The sequence below is a fragment of the Sipha flava genome, unplaced genomic scaffold (genome assembly GCF_003268045.1).
Source record: "Sipha flava isolate LNK unplaced genomic scaffold, YSA_version1 73_pilon_pilon, whole genome shotgun sequence".
In the NCBI taxonomy this organism is placed as follows: Eukaryota; Metazoa; Arthropoda; class Insecta; order Hemiptera; family Aphididae; genus Sipha; species Sipha flava.
In genome coordinates, this window is record NW_020273613.1 from 3,159,630 (window position 1) to 3,180,370 (window position 20,741).

General features: G+C 29.6%; 1 protein-coding gene across 2 annotated transcripts; it reads left to right on the forward strand.

Annotated features, from left to right (window-relative positions):
- The first annotated feature begins 2,250 nt into the window (after positions 1-2,250).
- On the forward strand, positions 2,251-15,283 carry LOC112692416. Of its 2 annotated transcripts, XM_025567088.1 has the most exons (5): positions 2,251-2,369; positions 10,464-10,647; positions 10,720-10,985; positions 11,054-11,682; positions 13,881-15,283. In XM_025567088.1, exons 4-5 carry the CDS (start codon positions 11,162-11,164, stop codon positions 14,602-14,604), a joined length of 1,245 nt encoding a protein of 414 aa, XP_025422873.1. In that variant the 5' UTR covers positions 2,251-2,369; positions 10,464-10,647; positions 10,720-10,985; positions 11,054-11,161; the 3' UTR covers positions 14,605-15,283. The 2 variants fall into 2 exon arrangements, with proteins under 2 accessions (XP_025422873.1, XP_025422874.1); XM_025567089.1 differs by lacking the exons at positions 10,464-10,647; positions 10,720-10,985.
- Positions 15,284-20,741: the final 5,458 nt, after the last annotated feature.

Below are 20,741 nucleotides of genomic sequence, written 5' to 3' on the forward strand. Positions count from 1 at the left end.
GGTCTTAGGAATTCGTGAAATTTAAATACTTCTTTGTATTAAGAATATTAATGTATTGGTATGGTATATTAAAGGCCGTTCAATTATCACTCCAAGTTATGATAGCAATTTTAATTAATTATAATGTTTTGTTTGATTGAAAAATTCGCTAATAATGAATATTACAATAAAGTAATAATTATATTATTTTTCAAAAAAGCTACGAAATGTAATAAAATTAGTTTTCGTTACAAAAATAAAAATCGATTGACCTTAGGCACGACCGTGATCTAAATTGCGATTGAGTAAACATATTAAGTACCTATATTAAGTATTGTTATTGAATAATTGGAATATATTTTCATCTATATATTACACTCTATAATGGATATTTTTTAGAAAATCAAAGTATTTTAGTCCATGTGTGAGCAATATTATATTATTCCACCCGGAATACATAAAAAAACAAATGTTGGTTTGAATCTTGGATTCATATATTTAATGGTATATTATATAATGTAGCGTGTGAATAAATAATAAAATATTTTATGTGTGTCAATACACGTGTTTTTTGTTGCGGAATAAAATGCTGCATAATTATACTGAAATCAATCGAGCTTATTTAATAAAAACTGGATCATTCTTATTTATTATTAGTTGAATTACCCGGCTTTGCACTTGTGTATTTTCTTAGGTTTTTTTATACTTACAACATTATTTTAAAATATTATGGGTAACATTGTTGAGTGCAAAATATATTTTACGCTTTGTCAGACTTTTATGTTTTTTTTTTTTTATACCTCTTTGTATATATTATTTTTGGTACTTTCTTCAGGCAGTAGTACTACCAGATTATAAGGAAAGCTTACCAGAGAACAAGTCACGTATAGTTGACTATGGGAGAAACAGTAATTCCTTAAACTATTCCACTTTCACAGACTACCCTTGCGTTTTGTTATGTGTAATGGTTAACTAGATCTTGACGAGAAACTGTTGTCGATTGAATCGAAAGTGGTAGTCAGATGGACTTAAATTATTGGTAGAAAAATGTTTTTTTTTTCATACCACAGCCTGTATAAGATAGTTCCTAATAAAGTACTTGGTATACATGGTGTACACACAACGTGTGAGATAATTTTCATCGATAAACATCAGAAAAATGCATATCTAGGTACTCATCGGTATCAAGTACATAATTTACAAATGAAAAAGACGGGTAACAGGTTGCTGGAAAATCGCGAGCCGTCGTGCTGTACAATATACGTAATGACGGTGAATTATTATTATTCAAATCTAATCTAATCGTAATCTAATATACTTAACACAACATTTTTTAAGATCCTTTTCTACTGCACATTTAGAGTATTAGAGAAATCATTATTCCAAATGTCAAGTTCTTACGTTTATTAGTTTTTGAGAAATAGCGATCAGTGAGTAAGTGGTATTTGGCTTTTTGACTTTTTTTATATAAAGATTAATTGTAAACGGGAGTAAAAAATTTATTTTTACCTATCTTTCAACATAGTTCAATAAAAAAACGAAAATCAATGATCTTTTTGAAATTGATTCAATTTGTATTATTATTATTTTTGTCGTTGTAAATAAAAGTATGTACTTAGTGTTGTACTTAGAGATGTAGTTAGTGTTATATGGTGAATATATTAATATCTAGTTCATCTACTTACCGTGTTTTACCCATGGTAGAATATATTCATATAGTGTAGTACTGCGATGTATACGTATTTATAACAATGGCAGTTGATAAGATAAAATCACAACCGATTTGACGCAACAAATATTTTAAACTATGTACGCGCACTGCTAAATGCATACGTTCAACAACACACCGAAGTACGAATTAATAAATTACCGGTCGATTACATAAATGTAATATACGACAGTAATTTGTTTCGTTTATTATTATATTAAAGTTACATCTGTGTGCAATAAGGTTTTTGACAATTACATAAATTATTCTTGCTTATAAAATTTACGTTACGTTTATGTGTAAGTCGAATCGAAAAAAAAAATACATTTGGATACACGAGTGAAATTACCAAATACTCGATATTTATTATATTTTGTTTTAAATTAGTATTGTTTTTCTCATTCACACGATGCCGCGGCTGTTAGTTAAACTTAATTTTTCTCAATTTGTCAACTGAATAACTTTGGGGGTTATTAGACTATCGATTAAATTTTATACAACGAAGGTTACAAGTAAGTTATATATTTGGTTTCTATTGGCAACATACGGCTAAAACAGTACCCTCGGAGCGTTTTCAACATTTTCATAAGTATGCTCAAACATATAATATGCAATTTGATGCATTATCACATGAAATCGAGAGCTATGGAATAACAAGAAAAAATATTCTTTTGCGAATCAAGTGAGTCAAATATTTCTATTTTATATAAATTAATGCTTTTATCAAAACATCGAATCATTTCATAATTAACTATCATTGTACTATATAGCACACAATTCGGTACGATAAAATAGTTGTGTTATTAGATATTTTTAAAACGTGTTATTGGTAGCTTTATTATTTTATGTGCAGTTTCTTAGATTGTCCGTTGAAAAGATGATAGAAAGTAATAGAAAAAGATTTATATTGTTTCCACCGTTTTTATCATGCAAAATTTCTGCGACTGTATTATATGAGAATATTTTCAAGTAGAATGTTATGGATAAAATAAATACTATACTCTAAAAACAATAAAATTAAATCAAAGTTTATTAAATAATATATTTAGTTCTTAAACATCAAACACATAAAGTATACGATATTCATTAAGTGATTACAAACTAACTTATTGATTAATTTATTCTCATTGAAATCGAGACTTAAATATCTCCAGTTTTGGATCGTAATAGACCTATTTTCTTTAATTATAAATATTATTGAACTATTGAATTTGTAAATGTAATTTAAAATTTTTATTTTTCAATTTTATTCCAATTATTCCCATACTATGTATACCAGTTCTTATTCTCTATGAAATCCAATTTGGATGGCACAAAATTTCAGTCACCTAAATAAATTGCGAGTCAATAAAGACTGAAGATAATTGTTTTGGGCTACATAATATAGTTATTCTATTCAGTACACACAAAGATTTCACGAAGCTTTGCAGTAGCTTTGTCACCATGTTCAATTTCCCAAAGGAATGCGAAAAATGTTCTGTAGAATAGAAAGTAATTCTAGGACTAAGGGACCAAGATTTGACCTCGTTAACATAACGCCCTAAAATATTGTTAAATTACCACTTAAAACCAATTTAGAAATATTTTAAATACTCTACTTAAATTTATATTATTGCTCTATTTTAAAACTATGTATTTTTTTTATTCTAATTGTAATTTATTTTTAATTGCACGAACATCATTTACGGCGAGGAAAATTAGCACAAACAATTGCAGTATTGTTAATTTAATTTCAAATGCACTTTTACAGATAAAAAAAATGACTAATAAAATATAATTACTTAAAATCTTTGAATTTTATTGTTTGCAAATGAAAAAAATTATTATGGAACTGTGATTATATTTAATCTGTATTCTAATTGGTATGAAAAAAAATGTTTCAATGTTATTCGAACTTATGTGGGAGATTTATTTTTCTGGAATAATTGCTACCTCAATAATTTTATTAAGCACATTATTATGCGAGTACTCAGTCATGACAGATTATTATACATAAATATAGTCCATTGGCAAATCATAAACCGCGAAAGGCCACAATCCATAACAATGTAAAATCAATACAATCCAACTAAACATACCCACCACGTACAGGTTTACATAATACAATATAGTAATCCGGTCATCAGTTATTGTGTATACGTAAAAAGTCTGATGAATACGTGTACAATGTACACTGTACATGTCTATAATATTATTATCGATTACTCATATGAGTTTCGATTTTGCCCCCTGTTGAAATAAATTTGGCTTACCGTTAGTATATTATGCAGATGATAATGTGCTACAGATGTTACGTATAGAGAAATGTATATTAGTAATATATATATATATATATATATACAGCACAAAATTAATTTTATGCACTCAAGTTGAATTTAATAGAGCAGTACCATCTTATTCATTCAATCGAAACAAATTTAATTAAATACAACACAATCATAGTTCAACTGGAAACCATTAGGATTTGTTAAATTTGCATTCGTAGTGTAGTATAAACACCATACGCATACCTGTAAAAAATAATGATAACAATTTTCAATTATCTCCGGTCAAGTGCATTATAAATGCAGTCTTCTGCTATGGTATTCTCAACGTCTAGAAGGTTCTGTATACAATAATGTCGATCTTGGCATGGGCATACAGATTACATTTGGTTGGTATAGAAGACGTACCACCTGTGTCAGATTAATATTGCAAGGGTCTTCTTTTATGGCTACACAAAGAACCGTTCTAGGTAAAATATATTATAAGAGAGAAAAACGTGACCCATGGGTAGGTTAGGAATTCAATGAATACGAAAAATGCCATCCACACCCCATCGCGCTTTGTACCTGTACCCATATAATACATATTGTATTCATTCTTATTGTTAAAAATATATGAAAATCAATTAAAACATTTCAGACATGGGAACATATTTTCGTGCACCTTAAGGCCCGGCGCACATTGAGATGCAGGTGACGCAGCGCAGCGCAGGGCAGCGCAGCGTAGTTTTCTGTAATCTATTAGTTAGAACGTACTAGCGCATATTGGGAGGCAGGGCAGGACAGAGCAGTACTGTGCCTGTGTTACGCAGTGTCCGCGACATAGATTACTGCATACGTGCAGTGCAGTTTTGGAAATTACGATATACCTTAAAAAGACTGCCAGTTTTTCTTCAGGATCAATCGGCTTTTGAGCATTACATCCAGATGAATAAATAGTATCTCGTATTAAATTAAGAACTTCATTGAATTGATTTCGGTCCAGGCGAAAGTAGTTCAAAAATTGTTTGTTAGAAAATTCCGATTACAAATTGAATTCACCGTGACTTTGTCTTCTCTTTATAAAATTACTTTTCCACGTTTTTTTTCTTTACTTAACGAATACAACGAAATTAATTCATCAAATTCGTCATCGGAATCTGATTCAGAACTTAAATTTATTAAATTTTCGGCCATCATACTATCGCTCATGCTGGTAACTGTGGATAACAACTGTCGGAGAAACGCCAGAACTGCGTAGTAATATACGCTCACTTAGGTAGCGCAGTTTTTCCTGCGCTGCGCTGACCTACGCTGCGCTGCGTCGCCTGCGTCTCAATGTGAGCCGGGCTTAAGCCACTTCATTATTTAAATAACAATTTAACTTGAGAAATTAGTTAATATAACTAAATTCAGCTACACGCAACGCGACATCAAAGTATGATATATAGTTCTTATATTATTATTATCGTACACAATTTAAAGTGACCAATAATTAGATAATTTATAGAATGGGTAACGAGCATATTATATGAATAATAACAAATTATAAGACTCAATAAATATTTGACCTAAAACATGATTTAAGAATAAATATTTTATCATTATGTTCAAGTGACTTGAGTAGGCCGGTAATGGCCGGTAAGAGTCGTGTAGACCGTACATCTATTTATTAACGCTTTCTTTTTATACTGTAATAATTTAAATTTGTTCGTACGAGTATACATTGAAGTACTGGTGTACGTTTCGTACAATAGCTAGATATTTAAAAATAGTTCTCGTCGTAGTTGAACACGGATATAAAATTTCACTAGGCACTACACAATTGCGAAAATATTTTTCATAGCAACAAAACGAATGTTAACAAACAGCTTTCTACGTAAGACCAACACTTGTCAAATAATCATTTTTAAGAGCATATGGTTTGGCTATCACAAAAAATTACTTATGAAGATAGTCAAGCAAAATACGACAAGAAAGACTTAGTGTGATACAAATCAGTTACGAATACCAGCGTAAAATATTTTTTGAATAATTTAATGTGAATAATATGCATTTTTACACAATACTACAAATATATTGTGTTATGATTAGTAATGAGTTAAAAACGTACATTGTAAACTATTACTAGTAGGTTATTAGTCCTACCCAAACTGCAGAATGTCATAATTAGATAGCAGATTTCTAAGTTTTTACATAGATTTATTGCTTTATGCAGTGCAATGAGTATAAAATCTGTAGACAATTTGTCTATTATAGAGTTCATGGGAAAACAGTTATTTTGTATTTTAAAGAATATTTGTAGATTAGAAAATATTCAGTCCATTTTTCATGTTTTAGAATATATAGTATTATTGTTCATAAAAATAATTATTATATATATTTGGTTAATTTCTCACCGTAGGAAAAAAATTTTATTTGATTTAAGAATGAAATTTAAATCATTAGGTTTTTTTTTTGTAATCAAGTAGGTGCCTTATATAGGTATCAAATATATAATGTTGGTCACGGTACTCTCCAGCCGTGATTAAACAGTAGAAAATAAAAATATTTTGGCGGGCAATAATATTTATTTAAAATTGAACTTATTCCGTCAGGGAAAAATAGAAAACAACTTTGTGAATATTTAACTCCTAACTTTGTTACTAATATAAAGATTGTACAACTGACATCGGTCGACGTAAAAAAATCATTCTGTTTATATATATGAAAAAAAAAATTAATAGATAGAAGAACAAATTGAACTTCTGATAATATGAAGCAATACATTAATGGAATTTTTTTTTCACAAAATTGGATCTTAATTACTGTGAAATATATATTTTATTATACATCTTAATTAATATTTTTATATAATTTACCAAAGAAATGATGTATAATCCTATCTACAACAGTTATTTATTTTTTTTATTATTTAGTTTTTTATATATATTATTAAATTAATTAATTTATATGTATTAAATGTTTTAAATTTTAATAATTTATTGGTGAGCAGTAAAAATATATTTTATCTTGCTATAATGTTTAATAGTATCTTGATTTTATGAAACGCCTATGTATCTATTATTTGATTGAAAAAAAAAACATTTTTTTAAGTTTCTATACATTTAACTTCTTGTCAAAGAAATTGTGTACTACAGTTATTTATTGTTTTATATTTTATTTTATTAAATAAGTTATAACCTATATTTTTATAAACTTTTTTTATTTTATTTAACATTTATTATAAGAATTTATACATTTTTTCATATATAACTGAGCTTAAATAATTTAACAAATAAATTATACATATAAATGCATATTTTGAGAATTCTGGTTGATTTTCAAATTATATAGTTTATTTTAACTTTATAACGAGGTACAATGTTTTAATGGTAAATGTAAATATTTTATAATGTAATGTAAATGCTTACAATACATATTTCCTACTCTCACGTGTATACAACTATTTGAAATAAAATAAAAATCATGTTTTTAGCATATTTTAAAAGTTCAAATAATATTAGAAGAATATTTTGAGGTATTTTTAGAAAATATTAGCATTATATTATAAACTTTTAAGAACTTAAAAATTGCTCTCTAGTCATTACTCAAATTAACGACATTTATAAAATAGTTATTAATACATTTTTTGTATATACCACGATACTTTATGAAGTTCGTTGTATTTTTGACAGCAATATAGTTCTATGTTAACATTAACACAACAGTGTTTTCGGTAAAAACTAAAAATGTATTAGCTGTCAACCTTTATAGCCAAATGTGTATTCAAGGTAATGAAGACTAACAAATGTACAAACAATGTATTGATATTGCGTAGTTGACCGGTAGCTAATTATTCATACTTTCAGTCCTTTGTTTTTTTAATATACTACGATTATTAGTCAAGCCTTTAAAACTAACCAAAACGATTAAATAAGTTGTAAAAACAAAAAAAAATCAATTATTTTTTATCGTCGAACGAAAATACGAAAAATATTACATTTAATGAAGATTAATATATGTTGAAAATAATACAAATAAATACTTCAAATAACGAATAAATACGAGTGATAATAATATGTTAATTATATAAATAGAATCATTAGATTGTTATTTTTATCTAATACTCCTCAAAAATTCACTCATTGCGGTCTTTATAGTTTATTTTTTCATGTAAAAATGTGTAAAAGAAACTTTTGTAAAATTACAATCATGGAAATAAAATGAATATATTTGTACACCAGTATTGTTGAGAACACCCATTAGTCATCGCGATTTTAAAAATGTTTTATATTGGAAATTCACATGAAATATTTAGAAAAATCAACGTATAAATTTAGAATATATTTTTACTAGGTATACTATATAAATTTGAAATTACTTTACTAATCATTGTGCTCTTCATTCCTATCTTTGTATCTTTTTTGGCTATTAAATGTATCAACATTTGTTGAAAAACATTGAATCAAAAACACTATGAACTTCTAACAGTAACTACTGTTACTAATTTCTTCTTCTTCTTTGGGCTATACAACTTGAGAGCATTTTCCGCCAAGAGAACCATTATCATCCCTATCACGAATCATTGTAATTGTATTCCATTCACACGTTCCCATCTTCCTTGGATCTTCCTGAACTATAGGTACGTCGATCAATCATTGCCTTCCACTGTTCCAAAATTACAAATCAAAAATAATACCATGTAGGTACAGCTAGTGCGATAATTCTTCAACAATTATTATGTTTAAGGAAATATTTTTTTCAAATTCCAATAAAGCATTCTGAAATGGAAATAAACGTGTCGGTTATACATATTAGACGTTTAAACATTTTATGCCATAACATTCATTTGGTTTTAGGAAGTTTGATGTTGTAGTAAAATACTGTTTTACTTGTAGGTATTCCATTTTTTTTTTTTTTTTTTAAATACGTTTATCTCACTTGTGTAATACTAATAGCATTAGTTAACATATATATTATACATGCTTGCATAATACATAGAAAGCGACATTTCAAAACTTACGTATTATCTTCAGAAAATACATTTGTAAGACGTTGCAAAAGTAAAAGAATCGGTATTAGTATACGAGTATAGAGCTACTTTAAGTTAGAGAATGAAAAAAAAATAGTAAGTCCATTACCATAAGTATGTTGACTGTCGTTACGCATATTTGTTTTACGTATATTCGTGTGTGCCGAGAGTAATGTTGGAGCTCGGAAATAGCAAAAACAAATATTAGTTTTCCCTTATATATATACTTTGTACGTCAATAAATGTAAAAAATATACTATGCAGAATTTTCTTTTTCATCGTATTTTTAGAAATTATTTTTATCGTGATTTATGATATTTACTGGAATTAGGAAAATTTGTATTTTTAAACATGAAAAAAGTACGATTTATCTTGGTATACATAATATGTGAGAAGGGGTGTATTTATGGGGGATACGCCTCCCCGAAATAAAAAACACCATTATTAAAAATTGTTATTTTTGACATGGATATAGCTTAAGGCTGGAGGTTATTCCGAAAATTTTTTGTCACGAAACCGAGAATGTTGCTTATGCGATAATTTAAAATTTTATATTTATAAAATATGTTTATTTTTTTAAGAAAATGCGTGGTGAATTTTGCATGTTTGATAAAAAATTGTTTATTACAATGTAATTTTTATATTTTTTTAAAATTATAAATCATTAAAAAAATTTAATTTCTTATTTCTCCGATGGTGTAAAAACATTCGAGAAGTCTCATATTATTTTCAAGAATTATTTATTATTCAAAAAATATTTGTCGTTATAGTGTGCTCCTTCCTTCTCTTCCCCAAAAATCAAATACATGATCGGCCTCCTCAGAAATGAAAATTTTTGTATGCCATTGAATGTAAGTGATAATTCGTAATGGAAGAGCGCCAATGTATTCCGAAAAACCTATAATATGACGAAAAAGTGTTATGATTATTTTCTACCTACCCATATCTTTCAAACCACTTTTCCGTACTGCGGTAAAATCATACTATTAAACTATTGAACCATCCCACTGGATTACCGATGACATTTATTAAACTATAAGATTGCGGCGCGCGCTGTGTTAACGGCACTAACATCAAAACAATATCGTTGATTTAATAAATATGCATAAAGTTTAGTAATTTGTAATCTGTTCGTATAATAGCTAATAGTTTATCATAAACATTTGGATGTTAATTACCTAGACAAATGATTAACATTAATTGCATATTATTTACATTTTGGTTAAATAAATTATTTATCTGGAAAAAATAATTTAGAGAAATGCGAAGAAAAATTTTTAATTAAGAAAGACCTTTTTAAAATATAAAATCTTTACGATTTTTAACCTATTGTAATTGATTGAACTATAATTATAACTATCATAATACAAATATAGGTATAAAAATATAATTATATATATATATATATATTAGAATTCAGTCTTGCAGTATTGCGTTAAAGTAAGTAATAAAATTCTCTATAATGAAATGATTGGTAAATTTTTAATATTAAAGCAGACTAGGTTTATTTTTTGTTGAGGGTCAACACAAAGAACATTTATGGGCTACCATAACGGTTAACTGCTATGCTTAATCAATATTTTCTGAAACATTAATCATCAGTACACTCAATACCTATCAGTGAATCGGGGTTAGGTCCCGAACACCAGGGAAGGGAGATGATGAAAGGAAGTATTCTATAGTTGAGTCCCGGATTATTTCAGGTAGGTATTTAATACATTCGTTGGACCTTTTTAGGTAACCGCTGCACTAACATTTTTCCTCTGATTCATTAGGTTGTTCACGATCAATTATCGACCACGGGTGTGGATGAAAATGTTTTTTCGCTCATATGATGAAACTTATAAATGTTAATAATAAGATCCAACCAGCGTAATAAAGCCAAATACATTCAGTTGATAATGGGATCCGTTTAGGGTAGAAATGTTAATTTCGAGATCCGATTCAGGTGCCGCCCTCCGCACCAATTGCAATAGTATATCCGCTCGGTCGTAGATCTGAAAAATAATAATCGCCGAATTCGTTTTAACAGTAGACAATTGTAAGCTACAAGCGGTTAACACAACGACGACTCTGTTTCATTCCGTATGTTTGTTGGTTTGCCCGCAGGAACGGATAACGCGACAGAAGTCTATCGGCGGCGGTGGTGGTGGCGGCGGCGGCGGTGGCTGCGGCGATGGTGGTGACGGCGGCGGAGTGACGTGTGTGGCATCATTCATGGACGTCAAAGTGGTGTACGTTAACCCGAACGGGACGCTATCCGTGCTGCCGGACCCCGCGGCGGACGCCGTATCCTTATTGCGCCCGTCTTCCGTGTCGTTGGCCGCGGCGTACCTGACGCTCTCGTCCGCGGCCATCGCGTCCAACGTGATGGTGCTCATCGGCATTGTGACCACGGACAAGCTGCGGTCACCGTACGCCGTGCTGGTGTCCGCGCTGTGCTTGCAATGCGCCATGGACGCCGCGGTCGGCCACTACGCCGTGACCAGAGACCTGATGGTCGGCGGCGGCGGGGGCGGCGCCGTCCTGTGCCGCGGCGTGGCCACCGTCACGGCGGCCCTGTCCACCGTCCAGCTGGTCACGTTCGCCGTGCTCGCGTGCTTCAACGCGTTCGTCCGAGCCGACTACGACGAGCTGCCGCTGCCCGCCGCCGCCACGATGTGGTCCGCGCCCTCCATGTACACGTACGTCATACTCACGCCCACGTTACTCTTTAACGCGCGGTACTTTCCGTCCAGGTACGTACACGCATGATTGCCGTCCGGTTTGAATGTAAAACAACGCGAATGAAATGCGTTCGCATAGACCAGGGGTGGCGAACCTTTTTCGGTTCAAGTGCAAAATTTTTCTTTTTTAGGTTTTGAAAATCGTTCACGTGCCCCCCCCCCCCCCCAAATGAAAATTATATTTATCAGGAATAAAAATAAAATTACAGATTTATTATATTATTTTTATTAAATTTTTGTCTTTCTTAGTGAAACACAAGCAGCAATTGTTTCATCGGTCATTTTATCGGTCATAATTTCTTTCCTTCGATTTAATTAAATTTGTTATGGCGAATAAGCTTTCGCAAATGTAAGTTGACGAAAAATATGCAAGCATAAGGAATACTGTCATTTTTAAAACATAAATCTATAATTTGTTTATTAAAATCTATTATAACCTGCATTTTATAAATACTATTTATTATTTTTTTTTGTGAACAATTTTTAATAATTTCAATTTTTTGCTCGTGCCATTAAAATTTGGTCAACGCGTGCCATAGGTTCGCTACCACTGGTATAGAAGTATAAAGGCGATGGAGTGAGTTTTCTCATGATTGTTAGTAGGAACAAGTGGAATAAGACCGAATTCCACTGTTTCGGGTTCTAGGGCACTAACTTACTACGTAACATACGTGAACAGTAAATATAATTCGGAATCTGGACACGAATATCGATCGAATTCGTACAGAATGCTGATAAAAACTGGGGTGCCTTAATTTCTGTTCTTAATTAATAACACTGCAATGCTCGTTTAAATTATTCGTTGTATCCAGAAGTACAATAATTTTGAATTCATTAAAAATGTATTTAGATTGGATATATTACGGGTCTGTTACATTGGGTTCAATAGAAAAGTCTGTTAAACAACTGTAAGGAATTGAATCTAATTGAGAAATTTCTACATGGAGTACCTACTCTCATTTCAGGTTGGGTTTATATCTCGGCAGTTGTTAATATCAAGTTAAAAACTAGCGATTTTCAAAAGAAAAATGCTAAACTTGTTTTTACGGTTTATTTTTCAAATGAATAATTACTCGTTTTCATTTTTCCACTAATTTCTACGAATAAGGTTGCTCGCTGTGGTATTATATGGATATACATTTGATTATTTGATATACACATAGAATTAAACATTTGTGAATAGAAATTAGTGATTTATTATTTACCATAGTTTATACCACACATAATATAGTAAATGCTTTTATTTTACATTAGCAGTTTTTTTTATTTATATTATAATATAATTTGTGATGGAGTACGTGGGTATATAATAGGACTTACAGAAACGATTCAATGTTTAATATTTTCATTTTCATCCCTTAGAATTATTGCGGTTGTATTTCTTCCCGTGGACGTAATAATGACTTCCATCTGTGATATCAATATTTTTGTATAAAATTTACATTTTCTCATGTACTCACGTATTTGCTTTTGTATATTCAACAATAACTGTGATATAGTTTAATATTATTCACGAGCACTTAAAAATAGAGCGATGATAATTTTTAATAAATTTACTATTTAAATACTTCATGTCACACTATTTTAGCAAACAATTCGATTTTGCATCAATTAAAACTAGGCATAATGGCATTTGATAATTAAATTAATCATGCCATATAATATATTATATATGAATTGTTTGTTTTCATCAAAACTTTAACATGCATCCATAAATTATAAATATAATTTTAATTAATTTACGAATAACAATACCTTTACTATACTTTACTGGATCAAGTAATCCATGTATATGGCTATTTGAGTATAAAATGTTTTTTAAATTGTTTTTAATGGGAAGCATACATAACAAATACTTGTGGTGTTGTCTCACCAAATGCAATTTGTTTTTGAATGGATTTGGCCCAGAATAGGCAACATCAACTCAACTGAATATCTTATGTTAACATTTTAATTACTTTTGAAACAATAATTTTTACGGAATCAGAAGAGTTATAAATAATTGATGGAGTGGTGCATTTGGAAAAAAAAAACGACTTTAGGTAGCTTTTAAGGTACTTAGATAAAAAATTAATTAAAATTAAAAAAAATTTGATGTAGCTTATGAACTCAAAGAAAGTAATTAAACAGATTAATTTTAAGTGAATTAAAATTGACTCTATTTGAAATTATAACATAATTGGAAGTAAGTTTAGTATTTTTATTTACAGAAGTCGGTGCGGATTTATCACGAACACAACTGGATGGTTTTACCCTACTTTATTGATTGTCTTCAGTTTTATGATACCGTGGTCGATATCGTTTTATTTCGTATTTGTATCACGTCCTTCGACGACTCTTAAATCTGCCAATATTTTACTCACATCTGCCCAAAGAAAGAAACAAATCGATCTCGTTCCGTGCAAATTGATTTTTATGTCGTTCACGATCCTTGTGACGCCGAGTTTCATCTCGTCGTGCGTTTATATCTATAGTAAACCGAATGAAAATGTTTGGACCGAAAACGAAGCAGCGGAAGATATGCTGGACGGTTATCTATCTAAATTGCCCATTTTGTTTGATCTAATTGTACCGCTGATTGTAATATATTACCATAAAGTGTTCAGGAAAAAATGTAGGGAGCTTTACTTGCACGGGTTTCGAAATTCCGTCTCGGATGGCCGTCAAATTTCTATCGAAAGACTGAAGCGATCTAAAGTAAACGAGTGTCTGGCGGACGACGCGCCCGTACTATTCCTGGAACAATCTGGCGTCATAAACGTGAGAGTTCCGAGCGAAGGCGGGTTCTTGATAAAGGTGTGCGATTTAAATCAAGAAGAAAATAATATTAATGGGAAGAAAGCAGTGCGATTCTCCAAACGAGTGAACACAGTTCCAAACGAAAGTGGCGTCTACAGCACAAAAGAACCAAAAGATGAGGAAACAAGTCTATAGAGAAGGCACTGAAAAACTTATAAAATCGAATAATTTATAATAAAATATTTTTATCTGAATAATATTATCTCAATGTCAGATAATTTAACGTTTTTTCAATAGTGTAAAAACCAGATGGAGAGGAGGGGTGTATAATATTCGCTTTAAAATGTTCGGTTAAACTTAATGTTTTACATAATGTAAAATACATTACTATATTACCTCTGCGTTCGCTGTAGATAATTAATTTAATTAATGTTTCTTATAAATGTATTGTTCTATTTACCATAGTAAGACGTTTCTAAAGTAATTGTTATCTGTCAACGACCATGCTTAAGGGTAAACATTTTCAATAAAAGAAATCAGTACCTATAAATAATATCACTGTAGAAAGCAATGGTTATTAATTACTCGTGCCGTCAACTAACTAAAATAATAACTAACAGTTATTACATTAACATTCATGTAATCTAGAGTAGTATGTTATTTTTGATACTCATGGTCGTTTAATGTAGTTAAGAGGAGGATGTAACAATACATTTAGTGGTCATAACCAATACCCGGTCGATGGATGAGTAATTGTTTTTATGTACGCCACTGGTTTTAAGACAAAAGTATACAATTAAATACTACATTTACTATTGATTCTTTGCATTTACCATACTTGAAATACAAAATCAAAATTTAACCACTAGAAAAAAATGATTGCAATTACTTTAAATAATAGAATATAATTTATTTTTGTTTTTATTACCAACTATATTATTAGAATACATATATTTTTAAAGTCATTATATTAAAGCTGTATTTTTACAACTGTGATTTTGTGTTAATAATTACATCCTAATTCTACAATTACCAATTAAGTTTACTGGTTGTGGGACACTATACAGTTGACTGCTGTCTGCGAATCCTAGACCTCCATTGTATCCTTGTTTTGATATACATATCCCAGATTTTGATATGGATTGAAAACGTTTCCTTCTGGGTACCCATTCCACCCTAAATGATATGCCAGACTGTTGTTTTGGGAATATTGGTTGATATAACCTGTACATTTTGCCTGATCGAATACATCGTGCCCGAATTCTTGAACCAAACCCCTATTGACTTACCTGTTTCAGTATCGCCCGTTAAATCTGACCGTCACGAAAGCAAAATAAACAATGGTAGCGGAATCTATGTTTGTACATCATAATTAGAAATTAAAAAAAAGAATCGAAATCAAAATCAAAGTAAAAAGATTTACCTTTGTATTTATAGTCATATCGTTGATGCTGTTCACCTTGCGTGGTGACTTGTAACTGATCGAAAATTGAAATACTGAGAAAATACTGATACTTATACTGAGAAAATGATTTGAATCAAAAATCAAGATTTATTTATATACGCTAAAAAATGTATATATGCTAGTTAGATAACAATTATGGTCAAAATTAACTTTCCAATCCAAGAAAATGATTAAAGTAGGTAATTTTATGGTACAGTAAATTGTAATCATCGAGATCGCATAAAATGTAAATGTCATTAAATATGTTAAAAAATTTTTAATTTTAATTTTAATAAGCAACGATACTACTACTCTAGTGATAAACTGCATTTAGTAAATTGAATCCGTAAGAAAATTAGGTATGTATTACAGGTTTTTTCATTGTATCATTGTTTGTGATGGTCGAAAGAGAAAAATATATATATAAATATAGTTAAATAATTTGCTTTTTGTTAACAGTATAACAATAAAAAGTAGATCAAAACTAACTATACGTAATTATTTTTATAAAACTTTTTATGGTTTCATTTAAGGAAGTATTTATCCTCGCGTTTACAATTGAATTGTATTCGACTGAATAAGATGTACAATTAAAAACGAAACAATAAACAAAACTAATAGTTTTGAAAAAAAAAATTAATTTCCAAGATTGAAGAGGTATGGAACATAATGGATGAACAGGAAAGCCTCTGTTCCAGAAGAACATTAAATGAGAATTATCATTCACAAAGGTCGATGGCCTTGAGACACGAATCGAATGGCAAACGAAAGAATTATAATACGATACTAAGTGTAGATTTGATGTCGAGTATAGGTGCTTTAGCATCACTAAATTATACAAATGGAAAAAAAAGTCGTTAGTAAAATTTTTTCTTAGAAAATTTCTTATTTAGTAGAGTTAATGTAGCCTACCTATCGAGCATCTCATTGGAGACGGCCGCACGATGAACTCGATTTGATCAATGAGATTTTTGCCCGTAGTATAATTATCCTTTTTTTTTTTAATGTGTGTCGGTACATCAAATGAAGTATGTAAATGTTTTAATTTAATTTTGCTTAAATATTTGGTCATCCCTAAGGCATGCAATCTTAGGCATGTGTACAACCCCTCTAAATATGGCAATGCACGTATGTTATAGCAACCGTGGACGGCGTCCGTAATTCAACTATTCTAGCGCGGGAAACGCTGAACATAGTAAAATCCTGATATTCAATAATATTATTGCAGACGGCATTTTCTATCCAACAAATCGCATGCTTCATTCTTCCGGAGAAAAGAACAAACACACGTTTGATGTTATAAGAAGCCGCCAGATCGCACTGTAATAAACGCTAAGTCTGTGTTCAAGTGAATGTCAAGTGCTCCAGTACGGTTACAAAACGACGAAAGTTTCATAGGTTTTAATTTATATTTTTTTGTTTCATCATTGCTAAGCTTCAAATAAATTTAACCTTCAAGGAAAATGTTTATCTCGGTCAATTAGGTAATTTTATTTTTACTGTTATTACGAACGAGACAAGGCGAACGAAAATCGTGTAATTAAAGTAATTTATTTATATATATAAATATATAATTTTAAATTCATATTGAAAATGTTTTTTTTTAAAGTTTTTTTTTTTTATAAATCAATTTTTTTAATAACAAACAATTCTGATAACGTGACTTATTGTACTATAATACAAATGCATTAATAAATACTTTATAAACACGAATGAATCGTACTTACGATTATTTGCATAGGTTATTAGTGTAATAAAAAAAAAGTATAGTTATACTTTTCAAATCCATCAGGAAGTATTTATTATTTTTGAATAAATTATGTTCGATGAATTGAACGAGCTCACGTTTCGCGCTGTTAACTTGTTTGATTTGATAATTAAATGACAATCAAGATCACAATATAAAAATATAAATGAATAAACATATATTTATGTTTATAAAAAAATCTTATACATTTTATCGCACCTTTATGAAATTATTATTTTGTTATTTTGTAGTTCATCGGTTAAATCGCTACAAAAACTTTGAAAATACATTACTGAGAAAATACATTACAATACATTACAAAATACATTAACCAGCGTTGCCTGAAAATATAATTGTGGTTGTTCAATTCATTTACAGTGTAGATCGTTGTGGAATCAATATTTTTTAAAGTGTAAATCACTCAAAAAAAACGTATAAAATAAAGCGTTATCTAACACATATAATTCTAGAAAAATAAATAAATAATTTTTATCTATAGGCACTCAATTTTTTTCTTCGAGTCCTTACAGGTCTGTAAAACGTAACAACACTAAGTTAAAAATGATTTATTATTTTTAAATCAATTTTTATTTATAGTTAATTATAATAAACTACGATTAAAAATAAATTTACCTATATGACATTTTATAATCAATGTATAGTATTAAATAGTAGTAGTCATAATTATCACAAAGATTATATCGCACTATCAGTGCAAGAGGGCCATATATCAAAAAATTTTAAATTTATGTTTTTGGTATCTCTGAATTCGTATTTTTTTCTTTTTCTTTTTTAGAGTGGTGCAATCTATGTAATTATATTTTTAACTCATCAGTTATATAAATAAAATTATTGCACTAAGACAGATCAAGAGGTAGCTGAAAACAGTAAAGCCGTAATACGAAATGTGGCCTTTAAATTATACTTGTTAATAACAATATTATAAGAAAATGTCTGGTCTAGTTAGTCATATTGATATTTAGCAGAAGAAAATTACAAACTATTATAAATTATCAAACATTAGAAATGCTCTCCTGAACAATTTAATGTTTTTGATATATGGTCCTCTTGCACTGATAGTGCAATATGTTTAACAAATAAATATTTTAATACACATCGGATTATTTGTCCGAATTCCTGGTTTATTACGTTCATATAGTTACTTATTTCATGTTGTGATACTTAACGAATTTCAGTGGGATTTCACTTATTCATCTCTTTTCATTTCATATTTAGTTCATTCTTAGTTTATTGCGATATGGTTCTGTTCGTATTATTCACTGCTATTATACGAATATTACCCTTAAGATTAGTTTGTTTGTACTTTTTTGTACCTTATTTTATTTGATATTTTCTTACTCAATCTGGGGGGAGTTAACCAATTGCAATTAAAATGACATTTCATATACCAATAGCGCTCTAAAAATTTTAGGGTTGATTGACCAATTTCGGTCAAAACATTTTACCACACCCAAGGAAAATTCTTTGGTTAGCTATAAATATATAATAAATTAATACACTAACCGATTTTTGTTCAATTATAAATACTTAATACAACATAAATAAATTAATATTTTTTTTTCTTCACACTAATCAAGTTCATTCTTGATCGTCAATTTTTCAATACTAAGATATAATTATAAATATAATAAAATAAATAATACACTAATTGTTTTTTTGCGATTATAAATACATAATATAATATTAATCAATAAATTCAAATTTAAAATTATACCAGTTACATTATAATTCACATTCAAACTGATTTTCTAATAATTAATCAAATCAATTTTATTAACAATATTTTCATATCTGAAAGTCGTCAAAATTCAATAGCACAAAAATTTCATAACCAATTATTAGTATATTGACCGTAAAATATATAAAGAGCAGTTGTTACAATTATCCTAAACAAAAACTCGCTTTTATGCACGATTGGTCCATACCCAACCTGTACACAATTGTTTGTTGCAAATTGTTTTTAATTGTTTTATAGTCATGGTATATTTTTTTATTGAATTCTTATCATTATTTATATATTATAATTTATATTATATTTTTTTTTATTTTATTGTTTTATAGTCATGGTGTATTTTTTTATTGAGGTTTTATCATTATTTATATATTATTTGAACATAAAATACAATGTTTTGGTAAATTCATTGGCGTAATGTGCCAATATATAATCTAATTTTTTTAATCATTAATTATTTTGAGTCATACAATGAATATTATACAGTGTGTCGAAAAATTTCCCGAACTTTCTCTACAGCGGCTGTACAATTGAAACAATCTATCAGACAAAACTGGTACTAGGTAGCTACAATTAACTGTAGTATGTGTACAAAATTGTATCGCTTTCCGTTCAATATTTAAGTTGTGTTTGAGGAACGCGTATTGGTGTCGCAGGTGCAAATCCCGAAATGGAGGAAAAATTCGTCAGTATTAAGCCATGCGGACGACTGACGTTTCGTCAGAAAAAAAACTGAACTTTCGTCACCGGTAACAATTGATGAAAGGAATGTTCGAATGTGCATCACAAGTCTCGACAACAATCGACGCGACGATCCTTTTGCTCCGTCGTTAAAAAATGAGGGAAAAACGCGAGCTCACTTTTCTTCGGTACATTTTTCCTAAAAAATTATCGTCACACTATTCTTACTAATGTTCAATTCATCTGCTAACATTCTGAGAGACATGTGACGATCTTGGTTAAGCAGCATGCGTACACGAGCTTCGTTTTCGTCGGTAACAGCTGTTGTGAGGCGGACACTTTTTCGTCGTCTTCTAACGTCTTCTATACCTTCACCAAAAGTAGTTTTAAAATTTTTTCGCGTTTCCGTAAAACTTTTTTTTAAGTCTAACTAATAATTTAACTGCGAAAAGGTGCTTAAATTTTGAAGGTGACTCAAAATAATTAATAATTAAAAAAATTATATTATATATTGACACATTATTCCAATGTATTTACAAAAACATTTATGTTCAAATGATATATAAATAAAGATTATAAGAGATAAGTAAATATTTATAACATAAATAAAGATACCCTCAGGTAAATTGGGTGGTGGGAAAGAGAGGGAATGTTAATACGTTACTACTAATTGTTACGATAATAAAGTATAGACTCCACGGGGTTGA

What these genes read in the sequence shown, in the direction of transcription:
- LOC112692416 (XM_025567088.1), top strand. Translation starts at nt 11,162, where the DNA reads ATGGACGTCAAAGTGGTGTACGTTAACCCGAACGGGACGCTATCCGTG. An exon ending in GCGCGGTACTTTCCGTCCAG is followed by an intron (nt 11,683 to 13,880) that starts GTACGTACACGC and finishes TTTTATTTACAG; the next exon opens with AAGTCGGTGCGGATTTATCA.